The following is a 15,277-nucleotide window of genomic DNA, read 5'->3' as shown; positions in this document are numbered from 1 at the left end:
TCGCCACGAGGCCCACGACAACCCCGTTGTCCCCCCCACCCCCACCCCAGGGCGCGCCCAGCCCTCCTCTCTGCTAGGTACCTGCCCTCAGCTGCACCCGTGGCGGGAGGGGACATTTCCCTCCGCCACTCCCGGGTTGGCAGCAAAGGCTATCGCAGCCGACACGCTGAGAGCGCCCCCTGCAAAGTTTCCCTTGAGAAAGCCGGCCTCTAGACGGACACGGGGCTGGCCTGCCTCTGCGCGACCCCGGCGGTCCTTCCCCACTTGGGCACACACGCCGTGCCCAGCTCTACGCCGGAATACGCTCACTCCGCACCGCGGTGCTGTTCTTGACCCCATTTCACAGCTGAGCAAGCTGAGGCACCGAGCGCTCACCACCTTGCCCGCCGTCTGGCAGCCGGAAAGAGGCAGAGTCATGCTCTTGATGAAGCACTCCCTCAAGTGCCTCTTCTCCTCACGCCGCTGCTGCTGGAGGTGAGCAGTCCCCAGACAGGCCGATGGTGCCCAGACTGAACCACTCCTCTTCCTCGGCTCTCCCTGGTCATTTTCCAGCCCCCCGCACTGACCTGCGCTGCCTCCCGGCCCTCTCTAAGCCGGGGCCTCCGCTTTCAGGGCTCTCAGCTGCAGGTGCTTTATGTGGCTTGCCAGGTGCCTCAGTTTTTCTCACCTGAGAAATGGTCCTCCTAGCGCCCGCCTCATAAAGCCGCTAAAAGGATTAAATGAGAGAATCCGCACACAATTAGAAGAGCGCCTGGCCTGTAGCCAAGAGCTCAAGAAACGACTAGACCAAGACCCTGGCACCCCTAGGGGCTTCCCATCCACGAGAGAGAGAGAGACAGAAAGAGAGAGAGAGGGAGAGGAGACAGAGAGACAGATGGAGGAAGAGAGCAAGGGGGAGAGGGGGAGGAAGGGAAAGAACAAACTCACTTACTTCCAGAGCAGGTCAAAGAGGGGCACATCGACTCTCCCGCTTTCAATGACCACGCTGTCTTGGGAGCTGGGAACATCAGGCCTGGGCACAGATGTATGTCTGGTCTAATCAGCCCTAATATGTCACGTGGGTGTGCAGCCGGTACAGCTCTGATGGCAGCGTCCTCAGGTGCCCCAATAACATGCCTGTTCCTCTCCCCTGGAGTGGCCTGAGTCATCTTGTGTAACAATCAGTGTTCGGCATTGTCCCCATCACAGTCAGATAAGCCATCAAGTCTTTAGCATATGAAGGGCTCTGTGTTAGGGACTTAGGATCAAACGGGCAGCATATAGTCACAGGATGGTAGGAGCGCCCTTGATGCGGACTCGGACCTGTTTTCACCCAGATTTGGGGAGGGAGGTGTCCCCAGCCCCTGGCCCTCTAGTTGTCTAGCACGGGCAATAGGACAGTAGAGCAGGATTTCCAAACCCCCGCCGCATCCAAATCCTCCCCGTCAGCCCAGGAGCTGGGCAAACATCAGATGCGAGTCAGGAAGGCCCCCGTGCAATTTATCACTGCAGAATTGTTCCCAGGGAGCAAGAGGCTGCATCTAGCCAAAATTCATTCATGCCGATTGATAACCAAAGGACCGAACTTCACATATCATTCATTCATTCATTCATTCTCTCATTCATTTCTCTCTCCAATGCCCATTTCCTACACGTTCACTATGTGTTAGATTCTGTGCTCAGTGTTAGGAATGTAAAGAGGGACACGACACAGCCCCTAACGGAAACGGACGAGTAAACACATAGCTGCCATCCTACGAAATAAACATTATAAGCCAATCACTTAACAATGATTTCTTGACTACCTACTGTGTGCCACACACTGTTCTAGACACAGGGGATACAAGCATGAATTAAACAGACAAGAGCACTGCACTCATCGAGCTGGAGTAAAGAGATTACTCTCGCAGTTCAGAGAAGAGGGCAGAGAGTCTGGGAGGTGTGATCTCGGCTGGGTCTTAAGGGACTGTGTCCCGGACCAAGAGGGGGGGGGGGGCCCGCGGCGGGGGGGGGGGGGGCGCGGAGGAAGTAATAATACAACGAAGATGCCCGGCAACCTGAAAGTGGACGGGCCACGTGACTAGGGAAGGGCAAGTGGCTTGGTTGGGGACCAGCACAGCCTGCATGGAAAGAGTAGCAGAACAAGACGTGCACGTTACTGGCTCTCCAGGTCAGGTGCAATCAAATACAACAGACCAAGGCCCGGCTGAGTCTCGGCATTTTGCTGAGACCCAACCCCAGGGACAGGCGAGGGGGCGCCCAGCACCATCTGGCCAGGTGGTTGTGTTAGTCGCTTGGGCTAAACTTACCCAAGGGCCCAATGATCCCAGCCCCGAGGCATGCCGATTTATGGGGCTCAGCGTTCTTTACTAAGAGCCATCATTTTAGATGGAAGGTCTGGGGTGCCTGGGGGGCTCAGTCAGTTGAGCAGCCGTGGGACTCTTGTTTTCAGCCTGGTTCACGGGATCCAGCCCCGCGTAGGGGGCGCTGAGCCTCCTCGGGAATTTTTCACTCCATCTCTCTGCCCCTCCCCCACGCATGCGCGCGTGCACACACTCTCTCAAAATAAAAAAACTTAAAAAAAAAACTGTTTAGGGGCGCCTGGGTGGCGCAGTCGGTTAAGCGTCCGACTTCAGCCAGGTCACGATCTCGCGGTCCGGGAGTTCGAGCCCCGCGTCAGGCTCTGGGCTGATGGCTCGGAGCCTGGAGCCTGTTTCCGATTCTGTGTCTCCCTCTCTCTCTGCCCCTCCCCCGTTCATGCTCTGTCTCTCTCTGTCCCAAAAATAAATAAACGTTGAAAAAAAAAATTAAAAAAAAAAACTGTTTAGAAGGAAGGTCTGTCCTGGAAAGTTAATGAAACTTGAATCAAGTCAAATTTCACTCTAGAGCTTTAGGTTCCAGTGATTTAAAAAAATTTTTTGAGAAAGAGAGCAGGGGAGAGGGGCAGAGGGAGAGAGAATCCCAAGCAGGCTCCACGCTCAGCAAGGAGCCCGATGCGGGGCTAGATCCCACGGGACTCGATCCCACGACCCTGGGATCATGACCTGAGCCAAAACCAAGAGTCCGACGCTCAACCGACTGAGCCCCCCAGGCGCCCCGGTTCTAGTGATTGTTTTTTACAACAATAATTCTTAAATCGGCTGAAAAGGAAATAACTCCCCCTCTAAAAATGGATTCTGTAAATGGTGCTTTAGTTATTACAATTTCTCTTTAATATTTGTCAAGTGGATTTTGTCTTTTGGTATTGAAACTAGCCAGCTTTCCTATTTTAACACATTTCACGACCCACAATAAAGAAGTTGGACAGGATCATCTTAAAGTTCTCTTTGAAACTCCTATTGGGTCAGACACCTGATCTCTCCAAGCCTCAGTTTCATCAGCTGTGAAATGGAATTAATTATAATTCCTCTCTCTCAGGGCTGTTGACAGGATCAGGAGAGTGTTCATCTATGTCCTGTGAAGTGCTTAGCACAACGTCTGGCATAGCAGAGGTCAAAATCGCTATGCTATTGATTCTGTACTTTTTGAAACATCGCTATTTGGTGGTAGCAGTTGTTTTCTCCAAAGAAGCAGGCTTCACTTAATCCGATCTGCCTCGCTCTAGAATTTCTGCCAAGGGCCACAGCCCCTAGTAGAAGAATGAAGAGGGGCGCCTGGCTGGCTCAGTCGGTTAAGCGTCCGACTTCGGCTCAGGTCACGATCTCGCGGTCCGTGGGTTCGAGCCCCTCGTTGGGCTCTGGGCTGACGGCTCAGAGCCTGGAGCCTGCTTCCGATTCTGCGTCTCCCTCTCTCTCTGACCCTCCCCCGTTCATGCTCTGTCTCTCTCTGTCCCAAAAATAAATAAACTTAAAAAAAAAATAAAAAAAAAATAAAAAAGAAGAATGAAGACATGATATTGTAACTTAAACAAGAAAAGTTGATTTCCAGCTTTCCTGGTGGACAGACCAAGGCACTAACCCATGAGGAGGTGTCATGTGACCCAAGACACCCGGAGAAGCATGGAGCTGACGGAGAACGACGATGTCAGTTGGCCAGATGTCCCGCTTCCTATCCTAACTGGCAAATGGCATGCTTTCACCCAGGGTCCCAAGCACCTTTGCCCCCTGACCTTCACTTCTAAGGTAAACCCACTGCAAGGCTCGATTTTTATAATAAATCCACTCCTGAGTCCCGAGCTTAATTGCAAAAGTGAAAACAGGTGTGTTTCCAGCAGCTTCTTTCCCTAGGGAGGGAAGTCAGAGGGTTGGGAAGTCAGGCTGGGACCCCACGGATTCACTGAGCTACTACCAGAGCAAAAGGCAGCCTTGGGGAATCACACGGTGCCCACCGGGCCAGCAGTGCGGTGGGGTCTGGGTGTGAGGCAGGCCGGATTTTTTTGGCGTTTGCTCCCTTTCATGATCGTTGTTGTAAATAAACTAAGTGCTCTGAGCTAGAGGTCAGAATTCTCACTATAAACATATGTTCCTATTCGGCTATTCAGTCCAGTCCAAGAGTGTCCTTTTCTTTATTTTTTTAAAATATTGATTTATTTTTGAGAGAGACAGAGACAGAATGCCGGTGGGTTAGGGGCAGACAGAGAGGGAGACACAGAATCCGAAGCGGGCTCCAGGCTCTGAGCTGTCAGCACAGAGCCCGATGCGGGGCTCGAACCCATGGGCCGTGAGATCATGACCTGAGCTGAAGTCGGAGGCTTAGTGGACTGAGCCACACAGGCGCCCCCCTTTCTTTCTTTATAATCTTCTGTGTGTGTGTGTGTGTGTGTGTGTGTGTGTGTGTGTGTGTGTGTGTGATTCACTTTCTGTAGAACCTGTGGCATTTTCTTGAGGCTATTTTAGAAAATCTGGAGGGCAGGGATAAATCCCATGAATAAAATGAAAAGAATTTAAAACGTTGTTCTAAGCATTTCACACGTTAACTCTTTGTCTCTATTCCTACAGGGTGGGCACTGTTGTTATTCACATATGCCAGATGGGGAAACTGAGGAGCAGAGCCGTTAAGTTGGAAAGTTGTCAAGTGAGAAAGTTTGGTGTTTGACAGCAAATGGGTGGGAAAATGGGGAATGGTGGGGGAGGGGGGGCGCAAGTGATAAGAAAGTCCCAGACTTGGGTCAGGCCTCTGCCCTGCTGTACAGGCCTAGCCCCACATTCCTTTCTCTATTCCAGTTCCAGCAGCTTGCATGATTTTGGAGCCCTCTTTTTATTTATTTATTTTTTATTTATTTATTTTTTTTTATTAAAAATTTTTTTTTTCAATGTTTCAATTTATTTTTGGGACAGAGAGAGACAGAGCATGAACAGGGGAGGGGCAGAGAGAGAGGGAGACACAGAATCGGAAGCAGGCTCCAGGCTCTGAGCCATCAGCCCAGAGCCTGACGCGGGGCTCGAACTCACGGACCGTGAGATCGTGACCTGGCTGAAGTCGGACGCTTAACCGACTGCGCCACCCAGGTGCCCCTTGAGCCCTCTTTTTAAAATACACAAGCATATCTCCCTTGTGAACATTTTACAAAACCACGTGACCACAGGACTACGTTGCTATGGTGCCTTCCAGGGGTGGGAAGGGGTCCCGGGCAAGGGACGGCTCTTAGCGTCACAGTGCCTCTGCCTCTGCCCGGGAGATGTCTCTGCTCCTGGCTGAGCAGGGCACTGGAATCTCATTTTGACAGAAAGAGTTTTCCTTTTCACTCCCCAACACGAGGCCCTGGGAAAGTCCATCTGTCAACAGCAAAGCAGACTTTGCTCTGGTTATGTCTTCACGTTCATATATGCCCTTCACGTTATATCTGCAGGTCAGGAGTGAAAACATCAGAGTCCGTGAAATGCATCCCGTGATCAAATTTGGCTTAATCTCCACAGTCCTAAATTTCCTGCCTGCATTGCAAAAGTTGCCCAAGGAAATGAAATCCCAGGATGAATGTTCGCCATCAGAATAAGACCTCGCTTCCACTGTCCCCTGCTTTGACAGTCGTGGAAAAGGCATGAATTAATAGACTCTTTTAATTTATCTCAGTTTTGTCTCTGAAGAGGGTCCAGTGAAAACAACCACTCAATCTGTCACTTGAACATTGTTTATATTTGTTGCCAGGATACCAAAGGCTCTTTTAAGCCTTTGGCTCAGAAGAGCACCATGCATCTGAACTTGTTCACCTGCACATAAAGCAAATAATGGCTGAAATGATGGGAAAGCTCCTCCAAACATTTTAAGTGGCATACAAGGCATTTTTTTGTGTCCAGAAATCGCAGCATCCGATATCTGTTGTTCAAATAAATCTCCACCTGCCTACCAAAATGCGCATTATACGCGAGATCGGGCGCTGAAAAGACAGTTGTTAATTACTTGGAGGTAAATCAGGCCACCTTTGACCCAGACTCCGAGCTGTAATTTTGGTGCTCAGTTTCTTGGTCCCGAAATTAATGTAAATCTTTACATTTGTGATTTCACTTGCCAATGCCGACCCGCCCACACGGTCTGCAAATGACTCTGTGTTAGACATTGAAAAATGTCCTCTGGAAGGATTCAATCACCGCTCCCCAGTCTTTTCACTGATTCTGCTTTATGTAAAAATGACGGAGCCTGGGGCGCCTGGGTGGCGCAGTCGGTTAAGCGTCCGACTTCAGCCAGGTCACGATCCGCGGTCCGTGAGTTCGAGCCCCGCATCAGGCTCTGGGCTGATGGCTCAGAGCCTGGAGCCTGTTTCCGATTCTGTGTCTCCCTCTCTCTCTGCTCCTCCCCCGTTCATGCTCTGTCTCTCTCTGTCCCAAAAATAAATAAACGTTGAAAAAAAATTAAAAAAAAAAAAATGACGGAGCCTGAGAACATCTGAAACTCAAAGGGACCCAACAGCAGAAACTAAACCCCTGAGGTTGGAAGTGGCTCAGAGTCCAGGAGCTATCCCTTCCGGAAGGCTCGTGCCTTCGATGGCGTCTGTGAGTCCTGGCATTCCCCACCGTCTGATATTTTGAATCCAGGCGGTCAGAATATGATTCCGATAAAAACAGACCAGCTGCTCTCACAATCTGCATTAATTCTGGAGGAGACAGATGCACCAGACCCTGGCCCATAACGGTCACTTTTGAGGAGGGCCACTGGGGATGGGAGAGGCAGGGCAGAGAGGAATTAGAGAGACCGTAACTCGCAAACTTCACAGGAGACGTGAAATTGAACGCGGTAACGCTGACGCTTGAAATCTGTCACCCCGGTACAGCAGTACTTTGAAAACATTTCTACCAAAGTACCCATAATGGCAGAGGAGGGCTGAATGCGTTCTCCCAGGGGTCTGGGTCCAGCGTGAGAAAGGGTGCTCTGTATCACAAGAACTCTCTTTGCAGCTTATGTTTTTAAAATGCATTGCAATTGTGCCATAGACTCGCTAGCATATCTGCGTCGCTTTCAATATGAAAATAATAGCGTAAATGACTTACCATCCACGAAAACTGCCCCTGCGGGGAGACACTCCTGGTTTCCTTTCTCCAGCAGCCCGGAGCACACGCCGCACGCCGCCTCCAGTGACTGAGTGAAGAGCCCCCGGAATGGGAAGCGCTGCTGTGAGCGAGCTGACCTGTATTCTGGCTCTCTCACCTGGAATCGGGCTCTACGAATCCTGTTATGCATTGAATAGCAACAAAACAACGGCATAAATTAGGGTGTTGCTAAGATTGTGTACCATCAATGTTCGCGTGAGCATAATGGACATAATGAATTCTATAGCACTATCCTGCACAGCTTGGACAGATTAAAACCACTTTGTCTTTAAATTAAATTTCAAAAATCATTGAGCAACAAGAATGGAAAGAACAACAACAACAACAACACCCCCTCGTGTATGTCAGCCGCCCAATTGTAGGATGTACCGCTTCTTGCTTTCTGATCATTAATGCCCGGTCCCAGGTTTATTCTAATAGCTGCCAGATCAGGGAGTCCACATCCATCGTAATAACCATCAAGGGGGGTTGGGTTCCCTTGTATTGTGGTTTGCGGCGTGCGCGGCGAGCCCCTTATCCGCTTCCAGGATCAAAACCTGTAACTGAAAAAGACCTCGGCTGAAGTTTATTTTATATAAATGCTACTAATATAATATCTCTAGGCTGTTGCAGAAGAAGAAAAGTGGGCTTGAATTCAGTCTTCTTACATTTCTTTATGTTTATCTATTAATGCTATTGACTATATTCCTTATGCTGTACCTTTCATCCCTGTGACTTATTTATTGTATACCCGGAAGCTAGTGTCTCTTAATCCTTCCTGCCTATTTGGCCCATCCCCTCCGCCACACTCCCCTCTGGCGACCACCAGTTTGTTCTCTGTATTTGAGACCGTTTCCGTTTGTGTGGGTGTGTTTGTGGGCTCGTTTGTCTTGTTTTGCTTTTTAGATTCGACATGTAAATGAAATCATACGGTATTTGGCTTTCTCTGATTTATTTCATTTAGCATAATACCTTTCAGGTCCGTCCGTGTTGTTGCAAACGGCAAGAGCTCATTCTTGGTTATGGATGAGTAACATTCCACTCCGCGCATACACCACATCGTCTTTATCCAGTCATCTATCGATGGGCACTTAGGCTGCTCCCATATCTTGGCTATTGCCAATGCTGCTACAATAAACATAGGGTGCACGTACCTTTTTGAATTGGTGTTTTCATTTTCCTCGGGTAAACACCCAGCAGTGGCTTTACTGGATCACACGGAATTGCCATTTTCAATGTTTTGAGAAACTTCCATACGGCGTTTCCATAACGGCTGCGCCAATTTACGTTCCCACCAACAGGGCACGAGGGTTCCCTTTTCTCCACGTCCTCGCCGACGCTTCATATCTCTTGTCTTTTTGATAATAGCCATTCTAACAGGTGTGAGGTGACAGCTCATTGTGGTTTTAATTTGCATTTCCCTGCTGCCAGGGATGTTGAGCCTCTTTTCACGTGTCTGTGGATTGAATTCATTCTTTAAATATTTATTTATTTATTTATTTATTTATTTATTTATTTATTTTTTGAGAGAGACAGAGACAGCGTGAGCAGGGGAGGTGCAGACAGAGAGGGAGAGAGAGAATCCCAAGACAGCTCCTCACGGTCAAGCACAGAGCTTGATGTAGGGCTCGAACTCACCAAATCGTGAGATCATGACCTGAGCCGAAATCAAGAGTCGGACAGTCGACCAAACTGAGCCACCCCGGGCGCCCCTGATTGAATTCGTTCTTTTTAAAATTTTTTTTTTCAACGTTTATTTTTTTTTTTTGGGGACAGAGAGAGACAGAGCATGAACGGGGGAGGGGCAGAGAGAGAGGCAGACACAGAAGCGGAAACAGGCTCCAGGCTCTGAGCCATCAGCCCAGAGCCCGACGCGGGGCTCAAACTCACGGACCGCGAGATCGTGACCTGGCTGAAGTCGGACGCTCAACCGACTGCGCCACCCAGGCGCCCCTGAATTCGTTCTTAAGTTGTGCCCTGCTTGGGCAAATCTTCCTTCAACCAAATGGAGCCTAATTATGAAAAATTCACACTGGAATGCTTACTAGATGCCAGGTGCTATATTTGTTCTATATGCTCTATGTTACATGATCTTCACTCACAACACCCCTAGGAAATATGGCTAGCACTATTATATCCCCATTTTATGGATGAGGAAACTGAGACTCGGGAGAACGGAGTTGCCTGAGGCCATACATCTCAGCAAGCAGCAGAGCTGGGATTCAAATCTAAGTACTTTTTTTTTTTTTTTTAACGTAGCTTATTTATTTTAAGTAAGCTCTATGCCCAAGGTGGGGCTTGAACTTGCGATCCTGAGATCAAGAGTCACATGCTCTACCAACTGAGCCAGCCAGGAGCCCCTCAAATCCAAGTCCTTCCAATTCTGGAGCCCCTGAAACCTTCACTGTCTCCTAATAATTGTCATAGTCACCACTTATGGAGTGGTTATTATGTATGTTCTATGGTGGATGCTTCGCCTAAATTCTTTGATCCTTGTAACAACCTTCTGAGGCAGGCGTTATCACCCCTATTTTATAAAGGGAGAAAACCAGGGCTTAGAGAAATCAAGTTAACTTCCCTAACAGCAAAAGCAAACAGCAGAATCCAGGCTTCTCTGATACTACGGCCGAGTTTTGGGTTTTTGAAAACTTTGAGATATCTTTGACATATAAAAATGGTATATATTTAGGGGCACCTGCGTGGCTCAGTCGGTTAAGCGTCCAACTTTGGCTCGGGCCACGATCTCACGTTTCTTGAGTACGAGCCTGCTTGGGTCCTGTCTCCCTCTCTCTCTACCCCCCTCCCGCCGTTTGTGCTCACTCTCTCTCTCAAAAATAAATAAGCATTAAAAAAAATTTTTTTTAAAGGTATATATTTAACGGGCACCTGGGTGGCTCTGTTGGGTAAGCATTTGACTTCAGCTCAGATCATGATCTCTCGGTTTGGGAGTTCGAGCCCCGCGTCGGGCTCTGTGCTGACAATGTGGAGCCCGTTTGGGATTCTCTCTCTGCCCCTCCCCTACTGGTGCTCTCAAAATAAACAAACTTAAAAAAAAATGATATATATTCAAGGTTAGGACTTGATGTTTTGAAACCTGTATACGCCACGACGTGTTTATCTTAACTAAGCCATATTCTGATTCTGGTGCTTTGCCAGGGGGCATGTAACAAAACCCTAAGGTCCCCAGGGCATTACTCCGTGACCCCCGCAGACCCCGTGTGTGAGCTACACTTAGACACCCCAGGGTGTGCGACGTCCCTCAGGTGTTTCACCCGTGCACGTGGATCACCGGTCACTTTCTACTCTTAATGATGTGGCTGGTCAGCCCTGGTGCTTTATTGCTCAAGTCTTGGGTTACAGGCAAAATCTACTGGATTTCTGAGGCCTAGCCAAGAGCTGCACAAACTGTAAACACGTTCTCATGTGGATCCCAAATAAGGGATTATTCAAAAGAAACATGTGTCCTCTGTTGACTGGGCTTATTATTAGCATGTTTGACAAAAGGTGGCAGATGCTACATTTCCTTTTTTTTTCTTTTTAATAAAATGAGTTTTGAGGTCGTGGCAGGTGTCTGGCTCCCTCTAGAATCTTAAAGGGCCCAGCAATCCCCGCACTAACTGCCGGCTCTAATCCTCTGCTTTGAACGCAATTAAAAGGAGACGGCTTGGGCCAGGTGGATGAGGGAAGGCAACTGAACGGAAGTCTGGAATCATTGTAGTTTAGGATTTTTTTGTTTCAATGAGATTAAATTCGTGTAACGAGAAGCAATCATTAAAGAGGTTTTTAAGTTTGTTTTGAGAGAGAGTGCACAAGCGGGAGAGGGTCAGAGAGGAGAGGCAGAATCCCAAGCAGGCTTGAACTCTCAAACTGTGAGATCATGACCTGAGCCTAGATCGGGAGTCAGACGCTTAACCGACGGCCCCATCCGGGCACCCCCAGTGATCATTTTAAAGTGAACAATTCAGGGGTGCCTGGACTGCTCAGTTGGTTTAGCATCAGTCTTGACTGAGGCTCAGGTCATGATCCCACGGGTTTGGGAGATCGGGCCCCACGTGGAGCCTGCTTGGGATCCGCTCGCCCACTCTGCCCACCCCTCCCCCCCCTTACAGGCTCTCTCTCAAAATATTTAAAAAAAAATCAAGTTTATGGTTCTTAAGAACCACAGGATTAGGAAAGATGGCTACATAGTACTTTTTGGAGAAAGTGCATTCAGTTAGCACCATCCACAGGCAAGGGACCAGTGGTGTTTGGATACAGTGTGCCTGAATTTCATTTTGCTACTGGCTTGGGAAAATGGATGGGTTACACCACACCAAGCTGCTCTGAGAAGTGAATGGCCAGCCACTGCCTGGAAAAGAAAGCTCATCTCAGGAGATCCTGTAGCATTTATTAAACATGGAACATGTGGGGGCGCCTGGGTGGCGCAGTCGGTTAAGCGTCCGACTTCAGCCAGGTCACGATCTCGCGGTCCGTGAGTTGGAGCCCCGCGTCGGGCTCTGGGCTGATGGCTCAGAGCCTGGAGACTGTTTCCGATTCTGCGTCTCCCTCTCTCTCTGCCCCTCCCCCGTTCATGCTCTGTCTCTCTCTGTCCCAAAAATAAATAAACGTTGAAAAAAAAAAAAATTAAACATGGAACATGTGCTCAAACGTAGCATTTCCTAAAGTACGAGAAGTCACAAAGAAAAATATGTTTCGGATAGTGTTTATTTCTTCAAATTTATTTACCAGGAGTGACTGAAATAAAAAATAGAATTGAGTCCCGTCATCGTGGAAATAGCTTGGAGAGAAAACTGGTCAGATGAATATTATTGCTTCCCATTTTCAACCAGTCAATAGTTGTCGTTGATAAATAGACAGCCAACAGTCTGTCGAGAATGCTCAAGATGTGTTATATAATACAACATGCCTGTTCACAGGGGAAGAAACTAGGAAATAACTTATGTGAACTTCTTGATTTCATCATACAAGACAAGCACGAAGGCACCACCCATGCCTCTGAGAACATTGGACCACGCCCCCTTGAAAAAAGCTTTGGCCCCTTCGTCACGAGCAATCTTCCTCCAGCAGTCAAGCGTGCCTGTGTACATGATGTCGGCTGCAAAGAATAAAGACATGGAGTTGGTGGCCAAAGTCCTCCCCAAGACTTACGACACTAAACCAGGGGCCTCCGGGGGGCTCTGTCAGTTGAGCGTCCGGACTCAGGTCATGATCTCACAGTTCGGGAGTTGGAGCCCCACATCGGGCTCCGAGCTGCCTGTGTGGAGAGCCTGCTCTGGACTCTCTGTCCCTCCCCTGCTCGCAGTCCCACCTCTAAGAGCTAATCGCACTTTTGGAATATCCAAGGGTTACACGCTTGTGTGGGCGATACTGAAATATTAATGCCGTGACTAAGACAACAGGGATAGGTACACTACCTATTGGTCTTAACCTCTAATACCATTTAAGCGCCTTCACTCATAGGCATGCAAAGGGCCTGCTCAAAAGCAGATACAATCAACCCCATCCCTTGACCAGAACAGACTGCATTCCTCATTTTAGAGAATCTTAAGCAGGCTTCACGCTTAGCACGGAGCCTGACTCAGGTCTCTGTCCCACGACCCTGGGATCATGACCTGAGCCGGCATCAAGAGTCGCACGCTCAGCTGCCTGAGCCCCCCAGGTGCCCCTAGACTGCATTTGTAAAGTCAGGCATCGCTAGCTTGTGGCCACATGTTGTCCCGTGCCCGCATCTCTTTCTCTTTTGCTCAAGTGGAACTTACTTCCTTTGCGCCCCGACTGCATCATCATTCGGCGACGAACAGTGTCAAAGGGATAGGAAGTCAACCCAGCAACCGCCGTAACGGACTGTGCGATCATCCAGCTGATGAAGATGTGAGTGTTCTTGGGATCCGGAAGCATGCCTGGTAACAGGAAAGGGACACTTTGACCAGAAAGCAGAGTTTTAGTGGCTTGTTGTTTTCTACACCCCACCCCCAGCCCCTCGCGTGTCCAGTTTGTACTAGACAACCACGGCTTCCTCTAGCAATCACAGACAATCTCGGGCTCCGGAAAATTAGGGTGGCATTACTGATCTTTTAGATGAAAAGAACACAGCTTCAAAGCACACAGCGAACTTACCCTTTGCGGTATCATAGATACCGAAGTAGGCAGCTCGGTAGATGATAATGCCCTGCACAGACACATTAAAGCCTTGGTACAGGCCCTTAATCCCATCAGATTTGTAGATCTTAACCAGGCAGTCACCAAGGCCTCGGAATTCCCTTTCCGCTCCGGCTTTGCCCACATCGGCCGCTAGACGGGTACGGGCAAAATCCAGAGGATACACAAAACACAAGGATGTGGCCCCAGCGGCGCCACCCGAGGCCAGATTCCCTGCAAAGTAGCGCCAAAACTGGGTTCTCTTGTCCACGCCACCCAGGAAGATCTGCTTGTATTTATCTTTGAAGGCGAAGTTGAGGGCCTGGGTGGGGAAGTATCTGATGACATTGGCCAGGTTACCGCGCCAGAAGGACAGGACTCCCTGCTCCTTGGGGATACGAACCACGCAGTCTATGATGCCCTTGTATTGCTTATCTGCGGTGATTTGCTTGCTGGCGTGCTGCACCTGATAGACAAGGAGGCCAACAGGGAGAGTTACAACCGCGGAGGAGGGAAAAAGGAAGACAATACACCCTCCCGATCACTGAGGGCGCTTTAAGGTTAGTTACTTCCTAAATCTAGTCTTCTAGGTCACACAGGATGGACCCTCCTAACCCTGAGGTTGTCACCAGCGGAAGGGAGGTCGGCACCCTTAGAAGGCACTAAGCCTCCACCCCTTTGGGTGGGGAGGGGGCGCCCTCAGGTGGACCCGTGCCCTTTAGACCCGGGAGAAAGGTCACTCACTACCTCAGATCCAGGTTCGGAGGCATTAGGTAGGGCCTGTCCTACGCAGGGCGCGGTCACCTTGGTGACCGTGGCCTCCGCCTCAGGTCTCCGGGGCTGCTTCCCTCTCCCGCTCCGCCCCCACTCCTCTCCTAGAGGTGACCCGCGGGCCACCACCCCTATGCCCGACCGGGAGCGCCCTCTAGAGCCGCAGCGGGAGAGCGCGGCGCGAGGAGGCAGGCGGCGGGGACACGCCGGCGGCTGCGCGGGGGCGGACGCAGTAGTCACACGCGCTTCCCGGCGCCGGCTTCCGGCCCGGCGAGGCGAGAGCGCGTCCGCGGGCGGCGCGGTCCCTCGACCTGCCGCGTGGCCTCCGCAAGGCTGTTATCTCCTTGCCGCGACCTTGAGGCCCTCGCCACGGCCACGCGTTCCTGCGTCCAGCGCCGGCTTCCAGGCTTCGCCCTTGACCTCCAGGCCCCGGGGAGACTGCCACTCCCGGAAAGCCCCCTCCGAGCTCGCCGCCTCCGGGATGCCAAGGCCCTGGTCTCCCTCGCCTCCCTCCGCCCCGACCCCTTCCTAGATCCACAACTTCAGGTCACTAAAGCACCTCCCTCGAGTTTGCCTGTGGGTCGGCCGCTGCGGCCACCCCAGCCCGCACGCGGCCACTTCCCCCGACCGGCCTGAAGAGTTGGCTCCCCTCCATCCCTGGCGCAAGGCTTTCCGCGCCTCCCCCGCCCCCCATCCCCCGCCACTTCCTGGTCGGGTTCTCCAACCCCCGGACCTACCTGCAGCAGCAGCTTGACCCGCTCGATGGGCGCTACCGCGGTCTTGGAGATGGCCGCCGCCACTCCACCCGCCAGGAAGTCCTTGGCGAAGGACACAGCGGCATCTGTCATTTTGAAAGGAAAGAGGAGCCGGGCGACTGCGGGACTGCGGTAGGAACCGGCTGGGACTCCGGGACTGCCTATTTTATTTAT

General features: G+C 50.6%; 1 protein-coding gene across 1 annotated transcript; it reads right to left on the bottom strand.

The window, feature by feature from the left end:
- Positions 1–12,125: 12,125 nt before the first annotated feature.
- Positions 12,126–15,277, bottom strand: SLC25A5 (solute carrier family 25 member 5). Its single transcript, XM_040467937.1, has 4 exons — positions 15,086–15,277; positions 13,557–14,043; positions 13,199–13,339; positions 12,126–12,534 (listed from the first exon to the last, which is right to left on the bottom strand). The coding sequence occupies exons 1-4, from the start codon at positions 15,194–15,196 to the stop codon at positions 12,377–12,379; spliced, it is 897 nt and encodes a 298-aa protein (XP_040323871.1). The 5' UTR covers positions 15,197–15,277; the 3' UTR covers positions 12,126–12,376.

This window comes from Herpailurus yagouaroundi, unplaced genomic scaffold (assembly GCF_014898765.1).
Source record: "Herpailurus yagouaroundi ecotype Mexico unplaced genomic scaffold, PumYag 67641, whole genome shotgun sequence".
NCBI lineage: Eukaryota > Metazoa > Chordata > Mammalia > Carnivora > Felidae > Herpailurus > Herpailurus yagouaroundi.
Note: the sequence above shows the minus strand (reverse complement) of the source record. Positions and strands in the feature narration are given on the sequence as shown.

Coding starts and splice junctions, on each gene's coding strand:
- SLC25A5 (XM_040467937.1), bottom strand. CDS start 15,196: ATGACAGATGCCGCTGTGTCCTTCGCCAAGGACTTCCTGGCGGGTGGA. Junction 13,340..13,556: donor TATCTATGATACCGCAAAGG/GTAAGTTCGCTG, acceptor TCCTGTTACCAG/GCATGCTTCCGGATCCCAAG. Junction 12,535..13,198: donor GCAGTCGGGGCGCAAAGGAA/GTAAGTTCCACT, acceptor TATTCTTTGCAG/CCGACATCATGTACACAGGC.